At 57.0% G+C, this 27927-nt stretch overlaps 1 protein-coding gene across 1 annotated transcript; it reads left to right on the top strand.

Moving 5' to 3' along the window:
• GPI (glucose-6-phosphate isomerase) lies at window positions 1-27900 on the top strand. The gene is made up of 18 exons (XM_056136255.1): window positions 1-181; window positions 1131-1221; window positions 1594-1662; window positions 3050-3169; window positions 9177-9260; window positions 9388-9534; window positions 10229-10300; window positions 11058-11102; window positions 12801-12854; window positions 21701-21761; window positions 22795-22838; window positions 22958-23110; window positions 24537-24666; window positions 24777-24853; window positions 26720-26848; window positions 26980-27055; window positions 27154-27220; window positions 27462-27900. The coding sequence occupies exons 1-18, from the start codon at window positions 60-62 to the stop codon at window positions 27592-27594; spliced, it is 1674 nt and encodes a 557-aa protein (XP_055992230.1). The 5' UTR covers window positions 1-59; the 3' UTR covers window positions 27595-27900.
• Window positions 27901-27927: the final 27 nt, after the last annotated feature.

Below are 27927 nucleotides of genomic sequence, written 5' to 3'. Positions count from 1 at the left end.
CGCCCCTTTTCGTCCCCGCCCGCCGCGCGCGTCGCTCCGTGCGCCCTGCAGTTCTCGCCATGGCCGCACTCACTCGGGATCCGCAGTTCCAGGCTCTGCTCGAGTGGCACCGCCAGCACGCCGCGGAGCTCACCTTGCGTTCCCTTTTCGAGAGGGACCCCGAGCGGTTCAGCCGGTTCAGGTGCGCGCGCGCGCGGGCCCGGGGCGACTGCCCGGGCTATAGGTTCCGGGGAGAACCTCCCGCCCCCCCTCGGCTCTGGGTGCTCGCGGGGTTCCAGGGTGCTGCTGCAGGGGGCCGGGAGGCCGGCCGCGAGCCCGGGGCGGCGAGCCCGGGGTGGGGGGCGTGTGGGGGGCCGGGCCGCGCTTCGTCCTTGACGCCTCCTTGAAACCGATCGCGGGTTGCTCGCCGCAGGGCCGGGGCTGCTTAGTCACGAGCGCGGAGCCCCTCCCCACGCCTGCCCGCGCGCGGCCCCACCTTTCGGGGAGGGGGGCGCCTGCCGCAGTGCCGCACGCTTGCAGAGCAGCCTGGACCGAGGGGAGTGGGCGCGCCCCGGAGGATGGACGGGGGCGGGGGGGGGGGGGAGCCGCGGTGGGTGGGAGGCAGCCCCGATTCCCGCGGGGGAGGCTCGTTCTGGAACGCCCAGGAAATAAGACAGCAGTTGGCGGAGGTCGGAGGGGCCGGGAACGGGGCCGAGCCTGCCCGGGCCATTTGGCAGGGCGCTGCGCTGGAGACGGAGGTGTGTGGCGCAGCTACAGGTCCCCTTGATGATCCAGCCACAGGTCCCCGCTAGCCCGGTGACCCGCCCTGTCATCCCTCCCCGAGTAGCGAGTAGCGTAGCGTAGCGGAAACCCCGAGAGGTGGAGACCTGGCGGGTAGGGCCGGTGCACCCCATCTTTTAGTCTCCCCATCCCCCGCTTCTGTCTTCTGGGTCGGGGGTCTGGGATCTGCAGGGACAGGGGATAGCGCAGGCTCAGTGCCACTGCCCCACCCCTCCCCTACTGGGGTCTACCCCTCCCCCCCTTCCCCCCTTCCCCCAGGATGTTTTTTTCCTGGAAGCAGCTGCTCCTATCAGCAAGCACCCTGTGGAGCCTGGGGTGTGTGGTCAGTGGCTCCTGCCCGTTTCTCACAGCTTGGACCTCAACACCAACAATGGGCACATCCTGGTGGATTATTCCAAGAACCTGGTGACGTCGGAGGTGATGCAGATGCTGGTGAACCTGGTATGTGCCAATTCCCCTGACACCCTTCCCCCACCCCACTCCCACCCCCGTGGACCGACCCCTACCCTGGGGCTTCTTTGCTTCCCTCTCTCCATGGACCTGAGGAACAGTCCCGGTGACCATACTCGGTTCTAGGCTCCGGGGAGGGAGGGGGCGCGCCCACCCTGACCCCTTGGGTTCTGAGCAGCACCCGACTGACCCCTTGGGTTCTGAGCAGCACCTCCCAGAATTCTCCAGTGTTGGATATCTGAGCAGGGGAGGGCGTTGGAAAGTCACCCCGCTGGGGGCTACACCGAGCCCTGGGGGTTTAGAGGGCTGGGACTCTGGGTGGCCAGTGTAGATGAGCCCCACCTCAGTGCCTTCTCTTCCCAGGCCAAGTCCAGGGGTGTGGAGGCCGCCCGGGATCGCATGTTCAATGGCGAGAAGATCAACTTCACAGAGGTGAGTGGCCTGTGGATTCTGCTCCACATACCCTCCAGGCCTCTTCCTTCTGTTCCTCAGCCTTCATCAGCCTCCTGTTAGGCAACACCATTGTTTCGTGAGGTCTGTGTCTTCTGGCCCAGTCAGTGTGGCCAGCACTGCATAGGCATCTGGCTACCAGCATGCTCCAAGATTCTTATTGCCAGGCTCTTTTGGGGGGGGGTATGGGGGCCCACTCCCAGCAATATTTAAGGGTGACTGCTCGGTCTCCACTCAGGAATTACTCCTGGCACTGCTCAGGGGACCAGTTGGGATGCCCAGTTGGCCATGTGCAAGGCAAGTGCCCTCCCTGCTGTGTGTCGCTCTGGCCACTGTTGCATTGCAAACCTTCTTAGTGAAAAACAAGACTTTAGTATAAATAATATTTCCTTCCAGGCCCCAGCTCCTGAGTGACAGAAGCTGTGACAAAGCCAGACAAAGCCAGGCCTGTAGCTCTGTTTCCTGAATGGATCTGGGAGCCTGGAGGCTTAATCAGTGCTGAGTCTTAGGGGTTTGAGAGATTCTTAGACTGAGCTATACTTTGCATGCAGGAGACCCGGAGTTCCGCCAGGTTTCTCCAACCATAGAGCCTGGAGTAGCTGTAGAGCACCTCTGGGTGTGGCCCCAAATTAAAGAGGCTTAGCCTCTTCAGTACCAAAGGAACCTGAGGCTCAGAGGCCCAAGTCACTTTTCCAAGACCTCAGAACTGTAAGCACCAGAGCCAGGATTTAAAAACTCAGACCTGCCTTGTACTGCCAAACTAGGCTGAGAGAAGTCGCAATCAACATGGGCTTCCTGGAGGGTGCTTTGGGCCATGGAATGTGACGTGGTGGGTGGAGGGCGGGGACTGGGGGGAAGGTTTTCATGGGGGGAGTTGGGCATAGTCAGGGCATTGTCCGGGCACTGAGGCCAAGCTTTTTCTTTTCCTGTCTGCCGGTGGCTCTCAGGATTCCTTTGCCGGTTTCAGCTGACCAGGCCAGCTGCCTGGCGTCCATCACCGACAGATGGGGCCAGTGGCCTCCTGCGTGTGATGGAGGTGGGTGGGGAGGAGGCGGTGGTTGCCAGCCCTGCTCCACATCAAGGGCTTAGGGACCCTTTGCCAAAGGTGCCAGCAGGTGGGAGCAGCTTGGGGCCTCTGGAGCCATCCAGTGCTTTGACTCCACCTCTGCTCTCCCGTCTCTGCTCTGGGCTGTTCGCACCCTGAGCTTGGAACGAACGCCTGGTGGCCTCCCGTCCCTGGCTTCCGTGCATCGTGCACTGGGGCGGGGGGGTGGCAGGAGGGGGTGCAGGCAGTACATGCCTCGCCCCTAGCCCCCTGCCAGCCTGGCTGCCCTGGGGTGGGGTCCTCACACCCTGCCTTGCCCCCCAGGAACGCGCTGTGCTGCACGTGGCTCTGCGCAACCGCGCCAACCGCCCCATCATGGTGGACAACAAGGATGTGATGCCAGAAGTGAACCGGGTCCTGGAGAAGATGAAGTCCTTCTGCCAGGTAAGCGGCTGCCTCGGGCAGGCTGACGTGTATGAGGGACTGAGCTCAGCGCCTCAGTGTCCAGGCTCAGGCGCTCCCTGCAGACCAGGGAGAGACAGCTGGCCTCCGGGTTCCAACAGTGACCCGGCCTGGCCCTGGCCCTAATCTCAGGGAACCCGCCACTGGCCGGTGACGCAACTTCCTCCCTGCTCTTTAGACACTTTGGCTTCAGAGTTGACAACCGGGCCAGTGGCAGAGGCCCAGTGAGAGGCCCCGAGGGAGGGACGGGGCTGTGTCTTCCTGGCCTGACTTTGGCTTTCTGCCCTGAGTGCAGAGTCCAGCACCAGATAAAGTATAGTCTGGAACATGTATGGTGGTACCCCTGCCGAATTCTCACGGAGCCTCTAGAAAGTTCCTCCAGACATTTTCCCACAGTCCTCCCCAGCATGCCTGGCCATCATCGCCCCAGGGGAGCATGCGTGTGTACTCATCTCTGCTCCTGTAGCTGGTGTGTCCCTGGCAGTTTGGCAGGAAGCTTCGTGTCCACATCAGTGTGTGAGCGCTGCCTCCCCTCCCCGGGTCTGGGTGCAGGAAAGCCCTGAGCCCAACTCGAGGTGTCTCCACTGCTTCCCCACCGAGCCCAGGAGGTGCCCACAGGAGTGAGCTGGTGTGGGCATGTGCTGGTCCTTCTGGGCGTGCGTGATCATCGGGTCCCTGCTCAGTGTGTTCCCGTGAGCAGGTCACTGCCACGTGCAGCTGCCGGACAAAGTCTGGTTGCTTTGGCTGGGAGCCATTCTCAGAGCTGAAACAGCAGGAGATGTCCTACTGGGTGCATGGGCTTTCACGTGCCAGGAAAGCTGGGCTCCTGGTGGGCATCGGGATTCCGGAATACCCCCTATGGCGGTGGGTAGCTTGGAGCCAGCATTTCCAGCCCCATGCTGTGAAAGTGCCCCAGGAGTCCAGGGCTTCTCTGGCCCCTTGTGTGCCAGGCTGGCTATGTGGGGAACATGGCGATGCCATCCAGGGCTACTGGCAGCAGAGCCTCCCTGGCAGCTGCTGGAGTACCTGACTCAGACTGATGGACTATTTATAGTTCAAAGAAGTTGCTCGTCAGCAATAATTTGGGGGTGAGGGGCTGGGGAGATAGTATAGTGAGTAAGGTGCTTGCCTTGCATGAAGCTGACCCGGGTTCAATCTCCAGCACCACTCTGGTCTCTCAGATCCTGCTGTGAGTGATCCCTGAGTATGGTGCAAGGAGTAAGCCCTGAGCACCACCGGGTGTGGCCCCAAACCCAAAATAATAGTAACAGTAGTTGGGGGTGGGGGAGGGAGACTCCCCATAGCTGTGCTTTTCAGATTGCTCACCATGAGTCCAGTGAGATAGTTCAGTGGAGGAGGTGCTGGCCTTGCACACAGCCGACCAAGTTTCTATCCCAAGAACTGCCAGAAGTGATCTCTGAGCACAGAACCAGGAGCTTTCCCTGAGCATCACCAGCTGTGCCTCCCCCACTCCCATCAAATAAAAAGGTCACTAACATTGAGGATATCTGAGGGCCTTGATTAAAGTAGCAAAAACATAGCCAAGCCTCCCTTATCAGAGACTGATCAGTAAGTATGTGTTACAGTGAGATCCTGGGTCCCCTTTGGAATTAAGGACCTGCCATGAGATTCAGAATATACTATGAGATTGAATGGGGAAGTTGCCACATTGAGGTATATTGTAAAACCCCAGTTTATTACACATTTTCCCCTTCGGGATGCTTTATTGTAACAATACTTTAATGATGAAATCAAGTCTTGAGAACCAACCGCTTCTTTCTATCGTGGGGGAGAGTTCCCCAAGGCAGTTGATTTTCATGTTATATAAAGGGAAAAAAATCTATGCCTGGAAGGGCGTGTTTGATTCTGAGTTATAGCAAATCAATTCAAAATTGAGCACCTTATGGGGTGTGATGGGATGCTTGCTTGGTCAACCCAGGTTTGATCCCTAATACCCCATTTGGTCCCCTGAGCCCTGCCAGGAGTAAGCCTGGAGCACTGCTGGGTGTGGCCCCCAAAACAAACCAACCAACCAAATAAGATTTAACACCAGAAGCCAGTGTCCAGCTGCCAAGCTGCCTTGTTGGCTGGTGTGGGCCCAGGACTAAGGAGCCCCGTGGTGCGGACAAGGTGTGGAAACACCCCTCAAAAAAATGGGGGGGGGGCTGGAGCAGTAGCACAGCGGGTAGGGCATTTGCCTTGACACGGGTTCAATTCCCAGCATCCCATATGGTCCCCTGAGCACCACCAGGGGTGATTCCTGAGTGCAGAGTCAGAAGTAACCCCTGTGCATCGCTGGGTGTGACCCAAAAAGCAAAAGAAGGAAGGAAGGAAGGAAGGAAGGAAGGAAGGAAGGAAGGAAGGAAGGGAGGGAAGGATGGAAGGATGGATGGATGGATATGGACCCAGGTCTACTCATGTGGTGCTGGAGAATCTGCTCCAGGTGACTCACTCAAACCTACTGCTGCTTTCTGGGAGGTTTTGGCTTCTTCCCAGGGGGACTTGCCCTCCTGCTGGTGTAATTGAGTGCAAGGCAAAAGACCTCCAAGTCTTTTGGGGGGAGGGTTGGGGCTGGGCAGGGCCTCAAACCCACAGATGCCTGGACTTACTCCTGGCTCTGCCAGTCACTCCATATGGGGTACTGGGGATCTAACCCAGAGGGCTCTAAGCAAGGCAAGCTCTTTAGCCCCCTGTGCTACCACTCCAGCCCCTCCGGGACTTTTGGAGCAAGCTTTGGGAGTGAACCTTTGATTTCTCTGAAATACTTCAGGGGACTGAGCTGAAGCAAGATTTCATTGTCCGCCTAAGAAACAGCCCCAAGAGAGAAACACAGGGGGTCGCAGCAGGGGGTCAAGCGGCTCACTGCAAGCTTTCCATAGTCTTTGTCTTAAACCAAGCGTCATTAGAAGAACAAGGGCAGATATCTGCCTACCTATGCTAATCTGACCAAGCTAAACTTTTACATATCAAAGGGTCCCTGCACTTAGAGACCGGCAAAAGTCTCTAAAGTCAATTTATCTCCTGGGATATTTCCTCTGAGAGAAGGAGCAGAGATAACACAGTTTCAGGACCCCTGGGGAGGCAGCTGGCTAACCAGATTCAAAGGTCTCATAAACCACCTACCCAGCCCTTCTCAATTTATCTGACTTAACCCTTTGTTCCCAAGGGGGAAAAAAATCCATTGGTTGTTGAATGCATCAGCTCTAGTGAGACTGGGGACTGACTGCTCTACGCTGGGATCTGGGACCCGGCTATGCAGGACTGCCTCTGCTCTCAGCATGTTTGCTCTGGGTTCAGAGCATCCAACTAGCCATCTCCAGGGCCACGTCCCAGTACAGCACCAGCTAGAAATTTCACCTTCTCCCTCAAACTTAGACACCTGCATTTCCTGGGAGGGCTGGAACAGTTGCTTAGGGTCTGAAGATGTGAACTTGGATAAGTGCACTGCTTGTTGGGAAACACAATCGCGCACACACATGCACACTGGACCAGAGAGGGCACTGGGGATCCCAGACTGCAGTGTCCAGCTGGGGAGATGCTCCAAGGAACCAAGTGCATGTTTTGCATGTGGGAGTCCCATCTAACAGCGTATAAGCACACTGTTATCCATTCCTCTCTCCAACTCCCCAAAAGAATCTGGTCAATATCACTGGGATTAGATTTGGCACGTCAGCCAGTGCTGGGAGCCACATCTCCAGGCTCTGGAGGCAAATTAAAGAGACAAATTATCTCTCCTTACACACTCAACATGCTTTGGTGAAATAGGCTCATGAGAACCAATGCATACTTCAAAAAGGGCAGCTCCTTTTCTAGAAGGTGGTGGTGATGGCTCAGTGTTAGAATGTGCCTTGCATAGGTAATGAGTGCACTTCAGAAAAATGATTTTTTTTATGAGAAGAGAGTAGGGGCTGGAGTGATACTGCAGCGGGGAGGGTGTTTGCCTTGCACGCAGCTCACCCAGGTTTGATCCCGCCATTCCATATGGTCTCTGCCAGGAGTAATTCCTGAGGGCAGAGCCAGGAGTAACCCCTGAGCATTGCTGGGTGTGACCCAAAAAGCCAGAAAGCGCTCCCACACAGCCAGGATCCAGAGACACACAAACGAACCTCGGACCCGAGCAACTTGCTGCAATGATCTCTTCAGACACTAATTATTAAAATTTTAGGATTCCTATCGCACTCAGCGCTCTCTCATGGCCCTGCGACATTATATTGCATCCAAAACAAACAATACAAAACACATTGTCTAGCATTGCCTTTTTGGCAGTTATGAGTAGTGGTGGGTCTGGTCTCAAAATATCAAAAGTAACTAAAGTAGAGAAAGAGTATTGTGCAAATTGTCTGCCACACAGGCAGGGGGAGATGTGGAATGGGGGGAGGGGGGATACTGGGGATTTTGGTGGTGGATAATGTGCACTGGTGAAGGGATGGGTGTTGCATGACTGTATGATCGAAACTCAAACGTGAAAAGCTTTGTTACTGCACCTCAAGGTGAATCAATTTAAAAAAAAGCCAAAAAGAGAGAGGGAGGGAGGGAGGAGAGAAGAGAGTGCATGCCCTTGCCATTCTGAGTCTAGCAGCATTTAGCAGCAGCTGCTTGGTCAGGGCCTAGTAGGAATCACTCCTCTAGGCTCTGCTTTCTCAGCCTGTTTATTGCCCATGCACCTGTGCGTGTCTAAAGAGCTCTAAAGGGAGACTTACTGGGAGAATTTCACCTCATTAGACAGAAGCCATGCCCACAGATTTCTTCATGGACCTCACCTTTCAGTGATTTTCAGGCTTTCAGTTTCCTTTATTTACTTCCTTGAGGGGCGGGGCTTAAGCCTAATCCAGCATTTCCTGGTGGTGGTGGGAGCTGGGGGTAACTGTGGTGCCAGGGATTGAAGTGGGGTCTGGCATAAACTAGACAAGAGTTTTAGCGGATTATTCATAACAGGAATACAAAATAAATTATTTGGGCCCTGCTTTGGGGGCAGGCTTTGGGAGTCAGGGTGGAAACATTTGAAATATGGTAGTGGGAATATGTAACCGTGGTGGGATTGGTGTTGGAATGTTAAATTATTAATTATTAAATTATTGTGAACAGGTTTATAAAAATAAAACTTAAAAAAAGAGAGAGAGGGGGGCTGGAGCTATAGTACAGCGGGTAGAACGTTTGCCTTGCACGCGGCTGACCCGGGTTCAATCCCTGACATCGCATATGGTCCCCTGAGCAACGCGAGGAATGATTCCTGAGTACATGAGCCAGGAGTAATCCCTGTGCGTTGCTGGGTATGACCCAAAAAGCAAAAAAAAAAAAAAAAAAGTGCTATACTTTTTGCTTCTTGCCTTATCTCTCTGGCCCCAATAGTACCTCCTTATTTATTTTTAGATTTGGGACTCCCACCCAGCAGTGCGTTAGGGGGCTGTACCTGACTGTTCAGGGGTTATCCCTGGCAGTGCTTAGGATCCCAGAAAATGTGGGGCCGGTGCCTTTCTCTCTCTTTCTCTCTCTCTCCCCCCCTCTCCCCCCTTCTCTCCCCCCTCTCTTTCTTTCTCTCTCTCCCCCCTCTCTGCCCTCTCTGCCCTAACTCCATCATCTCCTGCAGCATCCTGCTAGGGGGCACTGGTTCTCTTTGCTGCTTGGGGTGGGGGTGGGGTGTCTAGAGACCGTCATCGCCTGCCCCGCCCCACCCAGAGACTGGCTGCCTGCCTGATGCTCCTTCCCCCGCACAGGCAGGAGTGGGTAGTGAGAATGTCCCAGCCTTGATGCAGTGGCTTCTGCAGGGATTTTTCCCCTCAGTGGCCAGTTCCGTTGACATTACAGTGAGGTGGGAGTGTTGGCTTCACTTCCGGGCGTGAGTGTGACGGGGACCTGCCTCATGAGGTGTCCAGAAGTTCCCCCAGGAGCCTGGAAGTTGGGAGATGGTGGGAGGGTACAGAAGCAACTGTTGCAAGTGGCAGTTTGTCCTCGGGGTGTGGGCTGATGCCATCTCCTCTTCTCTTGCCAGCGCGTCCGGAGCGGAGAGTGGAAGGGCTACTCGGGCAAGGCCATCACCGACGTCATCAACATTGGCATTGGTGGCTCTGACCTGGTGAGGAAGGGGCTGCCTCCAGGTGGGGAGAAACCCCCCAGAGCCTGGGTTCCTGGCAGGGGTGGGGGGCAGCGTGGAAGAGGAATGCCATGTGCCAGACCACACCTGACCCTGCTTCAATTCCTAGGGACCCCTTATGGTGACTGAAGCACTGAAGCCTTACTCTTCAGGTGGCCCCCGAGTCTGGTTTGTCTCCAACATTGATGGGACCCACATTTCCAAAACCCTGAGTGCCCTGAACCCTGATACCTCCCTGTTCATCATTGCATCCAAGGTACAGTCCTGGGACCCATGTCTGGGTCACACATGATGTGTGTGTGTGTGTGTGTGTGTTTGTGTGTGTGTGTGTGTGTGTGTGTGTGTGTGTGTGTGTGTGTGTGTCCCATGTCTGGGGCAGGGTTTGTGTTTGTGTGTGTCTGTGTGTATATGATGTGTAGGGGTTCCTAGGCTTGGGCATTGGATCCTCCCGACTGCCCGCTGTTCTGAGTCACTCTGCCCCCGAATGACAGCAAATGCGCGAGCTGTGTGCAGCCAGGCCCCACCAGCCCATGAACCCGGGTCCTCAACCTGCATCTGCCGTGGGGGTTGGGGGGAAGGGGTCTGTGCCCCACCTACCCACCCTTTCACATCTCTTCAGATCCTGCTCTGTTCTTTCTACCCAGCGCTGTGTCCATATAATGGCAGGACTGTGTCACGATGTCCCTGTTGGCCCACCTTCAGGGCACACAGGAAGGTTCCATCTGAGTTCTGGGCTGTAAGGGGACCCTGTGGAGGCCTGGGTGACCGGCAGGAAAGAGGGAAGGCGGCATATGGGAGTTTCCCGCTGTGACTACACAGCCTTCCAGGCCATTCCCTTGACCAGACCCCCACACCATGACTTTGTGGGGTGGAAATGGACACAGACAGGGTATTCCCTGGGGCCACTCCAGTGCCGAGCTTGACCAGCCACTCTCTCTCTCGGGCTGCAGACCTTCACCACCCAGGAGACCATCACCAATGCAGAGACGGCCAAGGAGTGGTTCCTGCTGTCAGCCAAGAATGTGAGTATGGGGGCAGGCACGCCCATAGAGTTTCCCTTGCAGTGGGCAGCTGCCTCTTGGGTGCCGGCTCCTCTGGCATGAGATACTTGGCTTTCCCAGCCCCAGACTTGCCAGATGTGGCAGAACCCACTTAACTGGCTTGGACCCTCCCCACTTTTTCTTTTTCTTTTTTTTTTTTTTTTTGGTGGTGAGGTTTGGCCCACACCCAGCAGTGCTCAGGGCTTACTCCTGGCTCTGTGCTCAGGGGTCACCGCTAGCCATGCTCCAGAACCATTTGCAGTGCTGGGGATGGAACATGGTGGGCTGCATGCCAGGCAGGCACCCTCCACACTGTGCTTTCTCTCCCGACGGCCTTTTCTTGAGGGCCCCTTAGCCTTTGGGGTCCTTCTACTCCTGGTTGCATTCACATTCTAGGAGAGGGAGAGCCCAGGGCCTTGTCTGGCTTGAGGTGCTGGGGGTTGAGCCTGGGGCTCCCACGTGCAAAGCATGTGCTCTCTGGGCCTTCTCCCTGCCCCTCTGCCTTCTTGGCACGGGCTCCCCAGCAGCCTTGAAGCCAAGGCTCCCAGAAAGTGGGTAGGGTGGATCACAGCGGGCGGCCCAGGATGGTTTGCTGTAATGTAACATGGTGCTCTCTCTCTCTCTCTCTCTCTCTCTCTCTCTCTCTCTCTCTCTCTGTCTTTCTCTATTTTTCTCTCACCCCTCCCTTTCCATCTCCCTCTCTCTCTGTTGTCTCTTTCTCGCTCCCTCTCTCCCCCAGCCTGCTGCTGTTGCGAAGCACTTTGTTGCCCTGTCCACCAACACGGTGAGTGACCCTGTGGGCTTCTGACTGTCCCCCACCACGGCTGGGCCACACCAAGGTCACTGCCTTTCAGCATGCCCAATGGCCGGGGCTTCTCGGGCTGGGGGTGGGGGTGCTGGGCTCTGAGGGGGAGGAAGGCACTGCCCACCCATGATGGGCACCAGTCTGAGCATTGTGGCTCGTCTGCTCTCTCATCTCCCCCATGTCTCTCCATCTCCCCCATGTCTCTCCGTCTCCCCCACGTCTCTGTCTCCCCCGTGTCTCTGTCTCCTCCACGTCTCTCCATGTCCCTCATTTCTCTCCATCTCCCCCACATCTCTCTGTCTCCCCCATGTCTCCCCATCTCCCCAATGTCTTTCGTCTCCCCTATGTCCCTCCATCTCCCCCACGTCTCTCTGTCTCCCCCACGTCTTTCCGTCTCCCCATGTCTCTCCATCTCCCGTGTCTATCTCCCCCATGTCTCTCCGTCTCCCCCACATCTCTCTGTCTCCCCCATGTCTCTCTGTCTCTCCTACGTCTCTCCATGTCCCCCACATCTCTCCGTCTCCCCCACATTTCTCCGTCTCCCCCACGTCTCTCCATCTCCTGTGTCTCTATCTCCCCCATGTCTCTCTGTCTTCCCCACATTTCTCCATGTCCCCCATGTTTCTCCATGTCCCCCACGTCTCTCCGTCTCCCCATGTCTCTCTGTCTCCCCCACGTCTCTCCGTCTCCCCCATGTCTCTCCATATCCCCTGTGTCTCTCTATCTCCCCCATGTCTCTCTGTCTCCCCCATGTCTCTCTGTCTCCCCCATGTCTCTCTGCCTCCCCCATGTCTCTCCATCTCCCCCATGTCTTTCTGTCTCCCCTATGTCTCTCCATCTCTCCCACGTCTCTCCATCTCCCCCATGTCTCTCCGTCTCCCCTGCATCCCGTCTCCCCCATGTCTCTCCATCTCCCCAATGTCTCTGCTGTCAGCAGGATCATGGTCACCCTATCAGGGTGGCTGAGATCCAGGTCCCTCAGGATCTCCGACAGCCCCAGCCAGCCCCAGATAGGGCCTTGGGGGTAGGACGGGAGGGGAGGTACATCTTGTCTCCTCAAATCAACCCCAGGGGTGGGTGACGTTTTGCTCGGAGTTTCAAGTTAGTGATGTGGGGCTGAAGGCCCCGTGAGAGCCCAGGTTGGGGTGAGGCAGGAGTGACTGCCACCCCGCACCTTCTTCGCTCTTCTCCCTGCTGGGCTCTATGCTCCTGCGGGGTGCGTCCAGCTCTTCCTGACCACTGCCCACTGCACCCCACTCTTCCGCAGGGTCCCCCTGTATTCTGCCTCCTCAGGCAGCCCAGACTGGCCTTGGGGAATCCTCCCCTGCCCCCTGCTAGAAAGGGTTGCTGACCCTTGTGCCCCAGAAACTGGAGCACCCCAGCTCTGGGCTGTGTTCCCTGCCCTTGGTAACGAAGCTGGACTGGTACCTGGGCGTGTGGCCACTTGTCTGACTGGGCGTGGTGGCTTCTGCCGGACCCCAGGTGCCAGTTCCCAGGTCCTGAGGCGCCATTTCCTTCCGTTTCCAGCAGATCACTCCAGGGGCAGGGAGAGGGGGGATAGGGGAGTCGCCCGTGTCCCACACCCTAGCTTCCTGCTTCCACACTTCCCTGCTTCCCGGGGGCTCTCCCGTTCCTACCCACCTAACATCCTGCCTCTCTCCCTTTTGCCCTTTTTAGACCAAAGTGAAGGAGTTCGGAATTGACCCCCAAAACATGTTCGAGTTCTGGGATGTAAGTATAGACACCTGTCGGTGCTGGCTGGCTTAGGTGCCCTTGGCCGATGATCACTGACCCCAGGGCGAGGTCAGAACCCAGCGCCTCCTGCATGCCCGGCTTCGGGAGAGGCAGTTGAGGCCCTTCGGGCAGCGGGTGGGAGCAGCTGCAGATTAGGAAGAGGGTTCCCCTGGCCCCGGGACTGCCAGGCCCTAGTGACCCTTCCCGGGGTGCCTGCCAGCTGCAGCCCCTGTGGAGTCACCGGGCCCGCCCCTCCCTTAGCGCCGGGCTGGTCAGAGCTATTTCCGTGATGACCTTTCTCCAAACCGCAGCCACAATCTGCAAAGGCCAAGGGGCAGGGTGACGCGAGGGAGGGGCCACGCCTGGCCCGGAGCTTGCTCAGCAAACCCGCGTGCAGGGCCACTGGCAGCAGCAGCGGCGATGTGAGGAAGACTGTGGCTGGGGTGCAGGGGTGCAGTGCTGGGGGTGGCGGGTGCGCCCAGTGGCCCGGGCAGCAGGGCACACCCAGGAGGCCCCGGTCCCACTGCGGTTCTCCCACTGGGGCCTTTTGCAGGCCAGTAGATCTGGAAGCAGTTTTCTTGGGGCAGGGGGAAGAGAGGGGACAGCCAGAAAGTCACCTTTGGAGCCCCGAGGGCCCTGCGCCCTCTGCCCTGTGCTGAGTCAGCTTTGTCCTCAGCGGGGTCTGGCTAAGCACCGTCCTGGGAAGGTGCTCTCTCACCAGAGAGCCACTCGGATCTCTGTTTGCCCCCAATGACAAGCCCTGGGGTTTGGGACAGCAGGTGTCATTTCTAACAAAACGTGGTTCCTCATAGAGGAGGGGGGCACCTAACTCCCCTCCCCCTGCACCCCTCAGGGCCCAGACTGCCCAACACACAGGGGTGGGCCCTCGGGATCGGCCAGGGAGGGGAAAATGAGGCTAAGAACGGCGCAGATGCATGGGCTGTAACAGGCCAGTGAGGCCTGAGTGGCAGGGCCGGCCCAGGGGCGGTCTGTGCGCACAAGCCAGTGCAAAGGCCTAGGCGACTGAGGGTGGGTCCCGCGGGGCCCCTCGGGGCACACAGTGGGGGCTGAGTGGCAAAGGAGACGTCTCTGGAGCCAGGGGCAGGGACAGGTAGAGAGCCAGGGCCCACAGGTGAGAGAGAGGAGACAGGCAGACGGAGGGAGGTCGCCCTGGCTCTGGGAGACAGGCAGGCCAAGGTAGGTACGTGAGGCACGGTGCGTCGGTGCCAGACGCAGTGTAGCTGTCGTGGGCACTCCCCCGGCGTGCACCTTCTGAGCGTGAGGTGTGGAGAGCCAAGACTGGGGCAGGTGAGTTCGGAGCAGGAGCGCAGCCAGGAGGAGAGGAAAGGTGCAGGCGAGGAGCCCCAGAACCCTGTGAGTGCTGGAGCCGACCCACGTGCATTGGGGACGGGTGCTCGCCGCCCAGCGCTGTGAGGTGAGGGCAAGTCTGTGGCCATAGCCCAGCCCGTGGGCCTCTGGCTGGTTCAGAAAAGCCAGCACCGAGCAGCAGTGACTCATCGCTCCAGAGAGGTGATGATGTAGAGGTTAGGGAAGGCCCCGGAGCGCCAAGGACGGGCAGAGCGGGTCCCTCACACTCGCTGGATTCCGTCTGAAAACTCACCAGGGCCAGTGGAGAACACAGCGGTGAGCTGACTGGCCTGAACAGTCACGGCAGATAATAGTAGAGGGACCTGTCCCAGGCCCCCCAGGTCGTCTCCAGGCCTCTCTCGGGTAAGGGGAAGCACCCAGAAATTGGCCGGTGGAAGGCCCTTGGTGGCAGCTCCTGGCTGCAGCCAAAGGTGGGTCCTGAGCCCTTCAGGATGCTGACCTGGGTTTCTCAGGACCCAGGATGACCAGCCAAGATGAGTCAGGTGGAGCTGGAAGTAGGTAAGGTTGCAAGTGTCAAAGCTGGACAGAGACAGCTGGATGTGACAAGTGAGGGTCAGAATATCGGGTCCAGGTCCTCTGTGGTACCTTGGCAGCTGTGGTGATGCACATACCCAGGGTCCTGGAGTGGGTCCGAGGCCCCGGGCAACCCTGCACTGTGTGGGCAGCACCTACACCCTCAGAGTTGATGTGGTTCCAGCTGGCCCAGCTGACTCAGGGCTGCTGGTGAGACCAGAGGTGGTTCAGGTGCATGTCGGTGCTTCGGGGTCTCAGACAGGTAAGGCCCCAGTTCCAGTCTGTGGAGCTGGGATCGACAGGTGGATTGAGTTGAGTTATTCAGCGCCTGTCTTTGGAATGAAGGGCAAGGAGCGGTGGTCAGGCCGATAAGCCACACTGAGGTTCTTTTGGGGTTGCTCCCAACAGTTCTCAGGGGGGCCACACGGTGTTAGGGACAAACCCGGGCCTCCTACATGCCCAGCATGTCGTTTAAGCCAGTCTTCGCAGTGGGGCACAGGAGGCGAGAACCTTCATGTCAGGGTGTCAGAGGGGCCAAGGCGAGCTCTGCTAGGAAGAACTGATTATCTCAGGTGACCTGAGAAGGTGAAGTGAAGCCGGGTGTGAGGCAAGCTGGGGATGTCAGGGGAGCTCTGGGGCCCAGTGAGTAGGTCTGGAGCGCCTAGAGTCAGTGGGTGCCATAGCCTCCCTGCGGGAGGTCAGGAGTCGGGGCTGGCCCCAGGTTCTCGGCCCCATCTGGTGAGCCAGTGCTTGACAGGTGTGTATCTGTGTCTCTCCAGTGGCTCAGTCCCAGCTGTCAAGCATAGGGCTTCTCAGGTAAGATGCTGGGATGAGGATCAGAGCAGTTTCCCCGAATAGGGCCGGTCTGATGAAACGTAGAAGGTCCTAGTCAGACCCAGGTGAGCATCAGATGGATGAGATGCGAGTCTCTCAGGAGCAAGCACAGGTAGGCTGAGCTGTCCTGCTGGATGAGGGCTAATGGCCCAAGGTCCACCCCTGGTAGGTGAAGTTGATCCTCCAACATAGGGAATTGCAGCGGCGAGGTCTGAGGTCAAGGTCACGGGTAGGTGGGCAGAGCTGCCAGCCAGCTGTTGTCCGAGAAGCCAGGGCCCAGCGCAGGTAAGAAGTTTTGGCCTCCAGGTGTCGCTAAGGAGTGGTGATCCCCGCTGGGCACTGCAGTTATTTGCCTGTTGGCTTGGGGGCCACCTCCAGCAGTGCTAAGCACGTGTTTCTGGAACCAGGGTCGCGGCCCCCCACAGTGCATGCAGTTGTCTTACCTCCTGGGATCTCCAGCCCTCGGGCTGCCGGCTCTAATCTAAGTTGCCAGGCGCATGGATAGGTGGATGACTGACCAGTCTAGGTCTGAGCTGCCGCAATCAGGAAAGGTAGGCAGAATTCACCCACCAGGTGTGAGCTAAGGAGCTGGCCTCCAACACAGCCAGGTAAAACTGGCCAGGCGAGATCTGAGGGCCAGATCCAGCAGGGAACTGCAGACCTGGTCCTCAGGTGTGATCTGGGCAGCTAAAGTCAAACATAGGTAAGCAAAACGGACTTGCTAGATGAGCTCTTGGAGCCAGGATGAAATATAGGTAGGTAGAACTGGCCCATCAAGTGTGATCTTAGGAGCACAGGTAGGCAGAGCCTGGGGCGTGTAGATGTATAGAGAGGACCTGAGCCCAGCGCCAGGCACAGGTGGGCAGAGCTGTGCTGCCAGGAGCGGTCCAGGGAACCAGCATTTCAGCCCCAGGTAGGCACAGCAGGCCCAAACCAGGTCAGATCTGCAGAGCCAAGATCCAAGCCAGGGAGGGCCTGCTGACTGCCAGGTTCAGTCCAGGGAGCCGGTCAGGACTGTCTTAAGGCATGTTGGTAAAACTGACCCCCCAGGTGTGCGCTGAGCCAAGGTCCAGGCAGTGTGGGGAGCGGGGTATGGGTCAGCAGAGAGGACTGGGCTGACGGGGGTCAATCTACAGGTAGGTGTGGGCTGAGGACCCAGTGTCAGGAGCAGGTAGGCAAAACCCATCGCCAACTGGCGGGGGGGTGGTTGCAGTGGAAGGGGGGGCTTAGGTTTTGGGGCCATACCCAGCAGTGCTCAGTGCTCGCTCCTGATTCTGCGCTCGGGGATTACTCCTGGTGATGCCTGGAGTGCCAGGGATCAAACTCGGGTGCGTGCAAGGCAATCGCTTTTGCCCCTCTACTCTGTCCCCGGGTGTCCTGTCCCGAGGAGGATTAGGTCTGAGAACTGAACGTTGGAAGAGCTGTTCCCTCGGGGGCTGGGATCAGGCAGAGTACCTGGCCCTGGGTCTTGGTGGTGAGATCTGAGGGAGGCAGTCGAACCTGAACTGGATAGGCTGACCCAGCACGGGGGCACAGTTCGGCTTGAGTGGGTTGACAGGGCTCTGGTCTCGGAGGCCAGAAGCTCTGCACCTGGGCCTCCTTAGAGGTCCACTGAAGTCTTAGAATTTAGACCTGGAGTTGGGGGGCAAGGGTTGGTCACAGGTGATAGACCCACCTCTCTCAGGTGGAGGGCAGAGAGGTTTGTGAGTGGTGAGGTCAGTGGCTCCTGGGTGAGGTTTTGATGCAGGGCCCAGCAGGGTGGACTCTGCCAAGCCAGATGCAGGATGCAGTTGGGAGCTGGTGTAGCCCATGGAAGTAGAACTGGATCTCAAGAAGGTGTCTGAGGGCTCAGGAAGGGCGACCTGGGCTGTTGGTTTGTGATGTGTGGGGTCCATCCCACACAAGTGTCTTAGCCAAACCTTCTGGAACCTTTTTCAACAAGTGTGTAGCCCTGTGGCATGAGAGACTGGACTTGGACCCAAGTAGGTCTGTAAAGGGAATCTGCCCCCTTGAGACTGGGTCCAGCCCAGTGTGACCAGGGAGCTCTGTCAGGAAAGACTCCTCCAAACCTAAACCCTTTCCGGGGGCAGGGCTCTGGCATCCATTCATGGTTCTTCATTCAAGCAGCCTTGGGGCTTCCCTTGACTCTTACTCTCCCAGTTCATCTTGGTGTGTTAGACCTCCTGAGGGCCACATCCTTCCCTCTCAGACCGCCTGCCGTGCTTTGTTTTCTCCTCTCTCCTCACGCTGCCCACTTCTGCCTTCCCACCCTCTTTCCTTCACCTCTCCACAATACTTGGGAGACTTAAGAAGTTCAGTCACTCAAAGCATCTTCAGTGGAGCCTCATTCTCTTCCCATAAGGAAGGTTACTCTTGCCCTGGATCTTTGCACATGCCGTTCCTCCAGAGCCTCCTCTCCCTCTTCACAGCCAAGTTCAAGAACTCTCTCACAGTTCTTTCATTAGTTTGAGTGCTGTCTTCCAAGCACGAGAACTTGGATGTTTTGTTTAATTTGCCCCCCCTCCCCATAGTGTTTTCAGAACTCCTGCTCTGCTTCAGGGACCATTCTGTGAGTTTTTCTCCCCCTGAGACTATTCCCATTGAATGTTCTATGTAATTGCTCCATAATAACTAGTTGTTAGAAACCTTTGGATGGAGTTCTGAGATTCTCGTGATACAAAGTGGAAACTGCCAGTGTGGCAAGTGAAGGACCAAGTACCTTGTGGTTCTCTATGTCTTGGAACTGATACATGAACATTGGTCAAGCCGGGGAGGAGCTTCTGGGTCGATCAGTGTCCCAGAATACAGGCAGCAGCGCTAAATCTAGGTGTGCAGGCTGGGTTATTCTAGAGACTCAAGAACCAGGAAGGGCACAGGTGTGGGGTCTGAGTCTGTCACCACACAGCCTGAGGAGACAGGTAATGGCATAGGGAGCTGTTGGCTCTGTCAAGATACCCCAAGGAATCAAAAATGGCACAGGTACGAGCCTGGGTCTGTCACACATCATGAGGAGTCAGGCATGGCACAGGTACAAGTCTGGGTCTATCATACATGAGGAGTCAGGCATGCACAGGTAGGAGTCTGGGTCTGTCATGCATCATGAGGAGTCAGGCACGGCACAGGTATGAGTCTGGGTCTATCATACATGAGTCAGGTATGCACAGGTACGAGTCTGGGTCTGTCATACATCAGGAGGACTTGGGCGTGGCACAGGTATGAGGCTGGGTCTGTCATGCATCAGGAGGACTTGAGCATGGCACAGACACGAGTCTGGGTCTGTCATACATGGTGAGGAGGCATGGCACAGGTATGCGTCTAGGTCTGCCATACATCATGCAGAGTGAGGCATGGCACAGGTATGAGTCTAGGTCTGTCATACGTCATGAAGAATTGGGAATGGCACAGGTACGAGTCTGGGTCTGTCAAATAAAGCCTGAGAGTCGGTTTAGTGGCCTTGATGTGAAGTCACATGGCCTTGATGTCACATGGCCTTGATGTGAAGGCTGGTTCTGTTGTACAGTCTGAGGTGTCAAGAATGGCACAGGTAGGAGGCAGGATCTGTCACACAGCCTGAGAGGTATGAAATGGCTCATGTTGTCAGGTAAATGGCACAAGTCTAACGGACTGGGTCTGTCATATGTCCTGAGAGATCAGGAATGGCACAGGTAGGAGTCTGGGTCTGTCATACATCAGGAGGAGTCGGGAGTGACACAGGTATGAGGCTGGGTCTGCCATATGGCCTGAGGAGTCAGGTAGTGGTACAGGTATGGGGACTTGGTCTGCCATGTATCTGGAGGAGTCAGGAATGGCACAGGTATGAGATCTGGGTCTGCCACTTACCCTGAGGAGTCAGGATGATACAGGTAGCAGGCCTGGGTCTCTCAAACGGCCGGAAGAGTCAGACATAGTACAGGTATGAGTCTGGATCTTTTATACAGCCTGAGGTGTCAGGTAATGGCCTACATGTGAAGGCTGGGTCTGTCCTACAGTGCAAGGTGTCAGGAATAGTACAGGTAGGAGGTTGAGGTCTGTCAGACAGCCTGAGGAATCGGGAATGACACAGGTAGGGCATACTGGGTCTTTCACAAAGTCCGAGGAGTCAGGTAGGAGGTTCTGGGGCTGTCATACATGAGGAGAAGTCAGGAATGGCCCAGGTAGGAGTCTGGGTCTATCCTGCAACCTGAGGAGTCTGGTAATGGTCTAAATAGGAGGTGCTTTGACTGTCATACAGTCTGAGGAGTAAGGAATGCCACAGGTAAGGGCCTGGGTCTGTCACACAGTCTCAGGAGTGAGTAATAGCACAGGTAAGAGTCTGGGTCTGTCACAGAGTCTCAGGATTCAGGTAATAGCACAGGTAAGAGTCAGGGTCTGTCACAGAGTCTCAGGATTCAGGTAATACTACAGGTAAGAGTCAGGGTCTGTCACAGTGTCTCAGGATTCAGGTAATAGCACAGGTAAGAGTCAGGGTCTCTCAGTGTCTCAGGATTCAGGTAATACTACAGGTAAGAGTCAGGGTCTGTCACAGTGTCTCAGGATTCAGGTAATAGTACAGGTAAGAGTCTGGGTCTGTCACAGAGTCTCAGGAATTGGGTAATAGCACAGGTAAGGTCTGGGTCTGGGCCGGAGTGATAGCACAGTGGGTAGAGCATTTGCCTTGCATGTGGCTGACCTGGGTATGATCCCCAGCATCCCATGTGGTCCGCCGGGTACTCCCAGGAGTAATTCCTGAGTGCAGAGCCAGGAGTAACCCCCAAGTATTGCTGGGCGTGACCCCCAAAAAAGTGAAAAAAGAGTCTGGGTCTGTCACAGTCTCAGGAGTCAGATAACAGCACAGGTAAGAAGCTGGGTGTGTTGCATGGTCTCAGGAGCTGGGGAATGGCACAGGTAGGAGAGCTAAGTCTTTCAAACAGCCTGAGGAGTCAGGTAATGGCACAGGTAGGAGAGCTAAGTCTGTTATACAACATAAAGGAGTCAGGAATGGCACAGGTATGAGGCTGGGTCTGTCATAGCCCGAGGAGTCAGGTAATGACACAGGTATCATAGACTGGGTCTGTTATATGGCCTTGAGCGGGCAGGAGTGACAAAGGTAGGAGACTGAGCCTATTGTGCAGCCTGAGGAGTCAGGTCATGGCCTAGAGAGGAGATAGGAGATGCTGGGTCTGTCATAGTCTGAGGAATCAGGAACGTCACAGGTGAGAGGCTGGTTCTGTCATACAGTCTCAGGAGCCAGGTAACCGCATAGGTATGAAGAGTTAGGTTGTATGTCTGTCACACAGCTTGAGGAGTTAATGGTTCCGGTAGGAATCCTGGGTTCTGTCATATCATCTGGGGAGTCGGGAATGGCACAGGTATGAGACTGGGTCTGTCATACAGCATGAGGCATCAGGAATGGCACAGGTATGAGCCTGGGTCTGTCATCTGTCTGAGATGTCGGGAATAACCCTGATGTAAGGTACTGGGTCTGTCAGTATCGAAGGAGCCAGCCTATCAGTTTCTTGAAGCCCAGGTGGGAAGTGTCTCTTCGTTTCCGTGGTGCTGGAAATGCGTAGGTGTGTGGGATGAAGTCTGTGGCCTCTTACTCTGGGACAGTCCCAGAGACACCGGGAAGGCAGTGCGGAGTCTGATTCCAGGCAGTGTGGGACCCCCATGAGAGGGGCTGGATCTGAGGGTTTGAGGAGGCTGGCCTAGCACTGGTGCCTGTCAGTGTCCCAAGACTGTGGCCCCGTGGGATATGTGGTTCCGCTCCGTCAGTGTCCAGGAAAGTGAGCTAGCTCGGGTGAGGGCGCTGCGTCTGTCAGTGCTCAGAGAGGCTTGCCACAGGTAGGAGCAGTCGGTGTTGGTGTGTGTGTGTGTGTGTGTGTGTGTGTGTGTGTGTGTGTGTGTGTGTAGGTGGGAGCGTCGGCAATGGCAGCTCAAGGTTAGACGCAGGTCTGAGGCTGGGTGGGCCACCCCGGGGGGCCCTGTCAGGCAGCCCAGAGAGTGTGGCTCGGACCCCGGCCTTCGGAGCTGCACCTGTGGAAGAGCGTTATTGGGGGCACGTTGGTGGTGGGGAGGGAGGGGGGCGGGGACACCAACCCTTCTCCAATCCCTTCTCCTGTCTCTCCTAGTGGGTCGGAGGCCGCTACTCGCTGTGGTCGGCCATCGGACTCTCCATCGCCTTGCATGTGGGTGAGTGTTTCTGTCCTTGTTTTCTGGTCAGAGGTGACACTATGTCCCCGGACACTCTCCTGTCCCCACAGGCTGCTGGCCTCTCTGCCGCTGCTGCTGCTGCTGCTGCTGCTGATGATGATGATGATTTTTAGTTTGGGGCCACACCCAACAGTGTTGAGGGCTTACTCCTAGCTCTGTACTCAGGGCTCACTCCTGGCAGGCTCTGGCGCTTATATGGGATAAGGGGGACCAGATCTGGGTCAGCCACATGCAGCGCCTTACTGGCCGGACTATCCCCCACTGATGAGTTTGGGGGCCACACCCGGCCGACTCTGTGTTTAGGGAACCGTGTAGGGGCAGGGGTTGGAACACAGGCCTCCAGCAAGCCAGCCATGAACTCAGCCCAGAGGCCCTGGAGCATGGCTTTGCTACCCAGAGGGGAGCTTGGCTTCTTCTTGGGCTCTGTGGGTTAGCTTGTCTGTGTCCCTCAGAGCTTAATCTCGCAGCCACTGGGTGCATCCCCTCAGCCTTGGGTCTCCGGGCTGCTAAGGAGGCCTCTGGGGTCCCATCCTCCAGACCCGACGTTCTCTCACTTGGCTGTGCACCCCACGGGACAGCTTGACCATTTTTCTTGTATTTCTTTCTCTTTTTTGGGGGGGCGGCAGGGGGGCAATCACACCTGCGGATGCTCAGGGGGTGCTCCTGGCTTTGCACTCAGGAATTACTCCTGGCAGCGCTTGGAGGATTCATATGGAATGCCAGGGATTGAGCCCAGGTCGACAGCCTGCAAGGCAAACGGCCTCCCCGCTGTACTATGACTCCGGCCCCTTGACCATTCTTCTGACACTGCTGACACTGCTCTTTGTTTTGTTTTTTTTGTGGGGGCCACACCTGGCAGTGCTCAGAACTCAGTCCTGGCTCTGTACTCAGGGATCACTCCTGGCGGGGCTTAAGGCCCCATACATGGTGCCGGGGATGGGACCCAGGTCAGACCTGGGTACAACGTGCCCTCCCTGCTGTACTCCGGCCTGACACTGTTTCCACATTGCAGGATTTGACAACTTTGAACAGCTGCTCTCCGGGGCCCACTGGATGGTGAGTGATAAGGCTCCGTGTTCTCTGGCCAGGCCTGGTCAGAGACCTATGCGGGGGACTGGGTCTCTCCCTCCTCATTCCTTCCAGGCCACTCACCCCCCCCCCCACTCTGGTTCCAGGACAATCATTTCTGCACGGCGCCCTTCGAGAAGAATGCCCCTGTGCTGCTGGCCCTGCTGGGCGTCTGGTACATCAACTGCTTCGGCTGTGAGACGCAGGCCCTGCTGCCCTATGACCAGTACATGCACCGCTTCGCCGCCTACTTCCAGCAGGTACCTGCCGCCCAACTCGGACTGAGGTCTCGGAGTGGGGAGGGGGACCTGGGAAGCCCAGGGTCCGGCCCCTGCCAGGACCTCTTCTTTCATGGCCCGCCTCTGCTCCCCCTCTCGCGGCGAACGTTCCCCCACCACGGCCTGTTGGCTTGGAGCAAGCGGCGGGTGGGACAGGGCTGGCCGGCTGGGTACGGCTGGGCTCTGGGCCAGGGTTGTTTCTGCTTGGATGTCACGGGAGCCTGTGCCAGGGTCAGGACCTGTCTGGCTTGCCCTGCTTTTGTCCCTCCAGAAAAGCAAGTTGGAAACTTCCGTTCTGTGGTGCTTCCTGGAGCCCCCAGAAGGCCCTGGAGACCAGCAGCCCCTAAGTGGGTCCAGACGGGCTCTGGGAAGCCCATCACTCCCGCCCTCACTCCCTGTTGATTAACACAGACACAGCCCCTGTTCTGCTGACCCTGGACCCCAGCAGGCTGCCCTCCCCCTGACGGGGACCCTGTGGTTGTCGGGGTGGAAGAGCCCTGAGCCCCACGTCTAGAAGAGGCAGCAGCCTCAAGGCTGTACTCACTGACCCCTAGTCTGTGCCCTTAAGAAATCAGATTGGGGGCTGGAGTGATAGTATAGCCGGGTAGGGCGTTTTTCTTGCAGCACACGGTTCGACTCCCAGCATCCCATATGGTCCCCTGAGCACCGCCAGGAGTAACTCCTGAGTGTAGAGCCAGGAATAATCCCTGTGCATCGCTGGGTGTCACCCAAAAAGAAAAAGAAAAAAAAAAGAAAAAGAAGCTTGGGGGCGGGGGCTAGAGTGATAGTACAGCAGGTAGGGTGTTTGCCTTGCATGCGGCTGACCTGGGTTCAATCCCTGGCGTCCCACATGGTCCACCAAGCACTGCTGCCAGGAGTTAATTCCTGAGTGCAGAGCCAGGAGGAACCCCTGAGCATCGCTGGGTGTGACCCAAAAAAAAAAAAAGAAATTAACTTGTGGGGCAGGGCTGGAGAGATGGAACAGTGGGTGTAGGGCATTTGTCTCGCACACGACTGGACTGACACAGGTTCTTTCCATGGCATGCCATGTAAATCCCCCGAGCACAGAGCTAGGAGTAAGCCCCGAATGCTGCCAGATGTGCCCCTAATCCCCCGAGCACAGAGCTAGGAGTAAGCCCCGAATGCTGCCAGATGTGCCCCTAAAACCAAAACCGAACCAAAGGATTGGCCAGGTGGGACGCCTGTGTGCCCCTAGACCTGCCGCTCTTCCCCTCCCATCCTCCATGCTGGCTTCCAGCCAACAAAACTCCTGTGGGCCCCCAGGCACGTGGAGGCAGGAGGAGCCTGTGGGTACCCCACAGGGCCAGGCCAGGTTGGATGGGTTTGCTGTGTTCCAGGCAGGGCGTGCTCGGGTGAACTACAGGGCTGGGTTTCTGTCCCCGGGTAGGGTGACATGGAGTCCAACGGGAAGTACATCACCAAGTCCGGGATCCGCGTGAACTACCAGACAGGCCCCATTGTGTGGGGTGAGCCAGGGACCAATGGCCAGCATGCCTTCTACCAGCTCATCCACCAAGGTAACCACCATCAGCCAGACCAGGAGACCCTTCTGCATCCACTCCCCTGGGGCACGTGTGTGGCCACCAGTGGCCGGGAGGAGCTAACCCAGTGCCCTTCCCCCACCCAGGCACTAAGATGATCCCATGTGACTTCCTCATCCCTGTGCAGCCCCAGCATCCCATCCGGAAAGGCCTGCATCACAAGGTAAGTGCCCCTGGGCCACACCTCTCTGGCCCCCTGGGTGTCACCGCACTTCCCAACCCTGGAAACCCTCCGCGTGGCTCAGAAGCGCAGTTTGTCTTCTGTCCTGATCCTGACAAATGACCCGAGCTCAGTGGCTTCACACAGCGCCTGATCTTTGTTGGTTCGGCCCCTCAGCATCCTTGCTCTCTCTCACGTAGGTTGTTGGCCGAATTTGTCACCCTCTGGTTGCAGGGCTGCACTTCCGTTTTCTTTGTTTTCAGCTGGGCCACTCTAGCTCCCAACCTAAGTAGGCCAATTAGTTTTGGAGTTTTGAGTTTTGGAGCCACATCTGATGGGGCGGGGGGCGGGGGTTACTCACTCCCCATTATACTCGGGATCATGTGGTGCTGACGAACAAAGCCGGGCCTCCTGCATGCAGAGTAGAGAGTTTTGTGGCTCCAAAACTCTCCGTCAGGGCCAGTGATGGCTGTCTAAGGCCCTGGCAAGCTTCCATGTTCTCTGGCCTCCTCTTTGTCGACAAGTCGCTGCCTCTCTTGCCAGAGAGGTGCTTTCAGATCTCTGGCAGAAGCAGAGATGGTCTGATTTCCCCTGAATAAGATGGTATTATCCAAGTATCTGCTTTCCTTCTTTTTTACTTAGTTTCCCAAGTTTCTAATAGCTTCACAATAAGGTTTAAGTGAGGACTTACTGTACTTTTCCTGAAATCACATTGGGCCCCTCTGGATGAACTCTCTTGAGGCCTGTGACATTGGTACTCTCTCTGCCATCCCCTTTGTCCTGGATGGTAACATCCGTGGGCATTTCCCCAGGGGCAAGCCTGAAAGCTTCGTCCTGCCCACATGCCTGCATGCAGGTGCTTCTTTATTAGGTGTCAGTGTTTTTGACACACCTGGCGATGCTCAGGGCTCCCTCCTGGCAGGGCTCGGAGAACCATCTGGGTGCCAGCGATCAAACCCAGGTCAGCCATATGCAAGGCAAACACCTTCTCTGCCCTACTGTCACCCAAGCTCCCCACAGCTGCATGTGCCAAAGCTGTGCAGCTGTGAAGCTCCCAGGGGCCTTGACCAGGTGCCCTGCCCGGGGCTGCAGAGTGGCATGGGGCACTGGCACAGGCCGGGCCTCAGAAACCTGGCTCTGAATTCTCTGTGCTCCTGCAGGTCAGAGAGGAGAGGAGGCTCAGTGAGAAAGTAGAGGTGACACCTGTATCTTTCCAGATCGTGAGAGAAGGAGGTGGAGGCCCAAGCGCCAGCTCAAGGGGCCGAGCGTCTGCTCTGCGTGCAGGAGGCCCGGCTTGGATCGTCTGTACCGCTGGGTCCCCTGAGCGTAGTGGGGAGTGACCCACACCCCATCAGATTGGGGCTCCCAAACTCAAACCTAACCCCCAAGAAAGATGCTGATAAGGGCTGGAATGATAGGACAGCAGGTGAAATGCTTGCCTTGCACACAGTGCAGCCAAGTTCAAGCCCCAGCATCACATATGGTGCCTTGAGCCCACCAGGAGCAATTCCCTGAGCAGAGCCAGGAGTAAGTCCTGCTCACTCGAAGGAAAAGAAAAAGAAAAAGAAAAAAGAAAAAAAGCTGATAAAGTTCTCTCAAGGGTCTTTGGCAAGTGATGTGGTATATAGTGTGTGTGTGTGTGTGTGTGTGTGTGTGTGTGTGTGTGTGTGTGTGTGTGCGGCACTACTGTTGTGACCTACTTTTGGTGTTACCCGATGTCCTGCACCGCCCCTTGCTCTCTGAGATCGGGCCGGCAGCCAGACTGGGGTTTAGAACAGTGCTGCAGGGCAGCGGCCGGTGGCCCGGGCTCTGAGCCCAGAGCTCAGTATTTCCAAGTGAAATCGGGGACTGGATGTCTCTCCCTGCTAGATCCTCCTGGCCAACTTCTTGGCCCAGACCGAGGCCCTGATGAAGGGGAAGTCTCTAGAGGAGGCCCGGAAAGAGCTGCAGGATGCGGGGAAGAGCAGCAAGGAGGTGGAGAAGATCCTGCCCCACAAGGTCAGCACAGGGTGGGTTGCGAAGTGCGGGAGTGAGAGGCTGAAGGCTCGGGGAAGATGTGCGGGACAGCCTCTGGGTTTCGGCGCCCTTCCCCCCCTTCAGAATGCCACTTCCCGGGTTGTCCTCTGCAGGTCTTTGAAGGAAACCGTCCATCCAACTCCATTGTCTTCACCAAGCTCACCCCATTTATTCTTGGAGCCTTGATTGGTGAGTGCGGGTCAGCATGGGGGGTGGAGGGTATGGGATGGAGGTGTCCATCGTCAGGTAGCTGGAACCTTAATGTGCCCCATCTGCCACCCCCACAGCCATGTATGAGCACAAGATCTTCGTTCAGGGTATCATCTGGGACATCAACAGCTATGACCAGTGGGGGTAAGTGGCTGCTTGCAGGGAGGGCAAGAGGTGTTGGCAGTGGGGGTGGGAGGGGAAAGGATTTGTGGATTGCTACCTTCCTCGTGCAGTTCCACGGGTCCTCGGGCGCCTTCCTCATGCAGTTCCTCGGGCGCCTTCCCCATGCAGTTTCTTGGGTGCCTTCCAATTGCAGTTCCTCGGGCACCTTCCCTGTGCAGTTCCTCGGGTGTCTTCCTCATGCAGTTTCTTCCTTTCCCGGCAGAGTGGAACTGGGAAAGCAGCTGGCAAAGAAGATCGAGCCTGAACTGGAGGGCAGTGCACCGGTGACCACGCATGATTCCTCTACCAATGGGCTCATCAGCTTCATCAAGCAGCAGCGGGAGGCTCAGAGCTAATAAAGCCACGCTCAGGGGCCGCCCTTGTTGTCGCTGGTCCTTGTCCCTCCTCACCAGAGGCCACATTGCATGGTCCTGCCCAGAGCACCGTCTGGCGGTCAGCTCGGGCCGCAAAGCTCCTTGTGGGGGAGGCCGGTCTGGAATGGCCCCCCTCCTTCCTGCTCTGTGTTCGTGCTCCCGCTGTTTTACAATCCACTGGAGGGTTTTAGTACAACTGATCTTTTCTGGCCCTGTGTCCGCACTGTTCTCGTACCAGCTAGAAAAAAATAAAGATGCCTCAGAGGCAATGTGAGAGGCGTGACCGTGTGTCTGCCGAGGTGGTGCTCTCGGCAG

This window comes from Sorex fumeus, unplaced genomic scaffold (assembly GCF_029834395.1).
Source record: "Sorex fumeus unplaced genomic scaffold, SorFum_2.1 ptg000122l, whole genome shotgun sequence".
Lineage (NCBI taxonomy): Eukaryota > Metazoa > Chordata > Mammalia > Eulipotyphla > Soricidae > Sorex > Sorex fumeus.
This window is presented reverse-complemented; position numbering and strand designations above follow the sequence as displayed.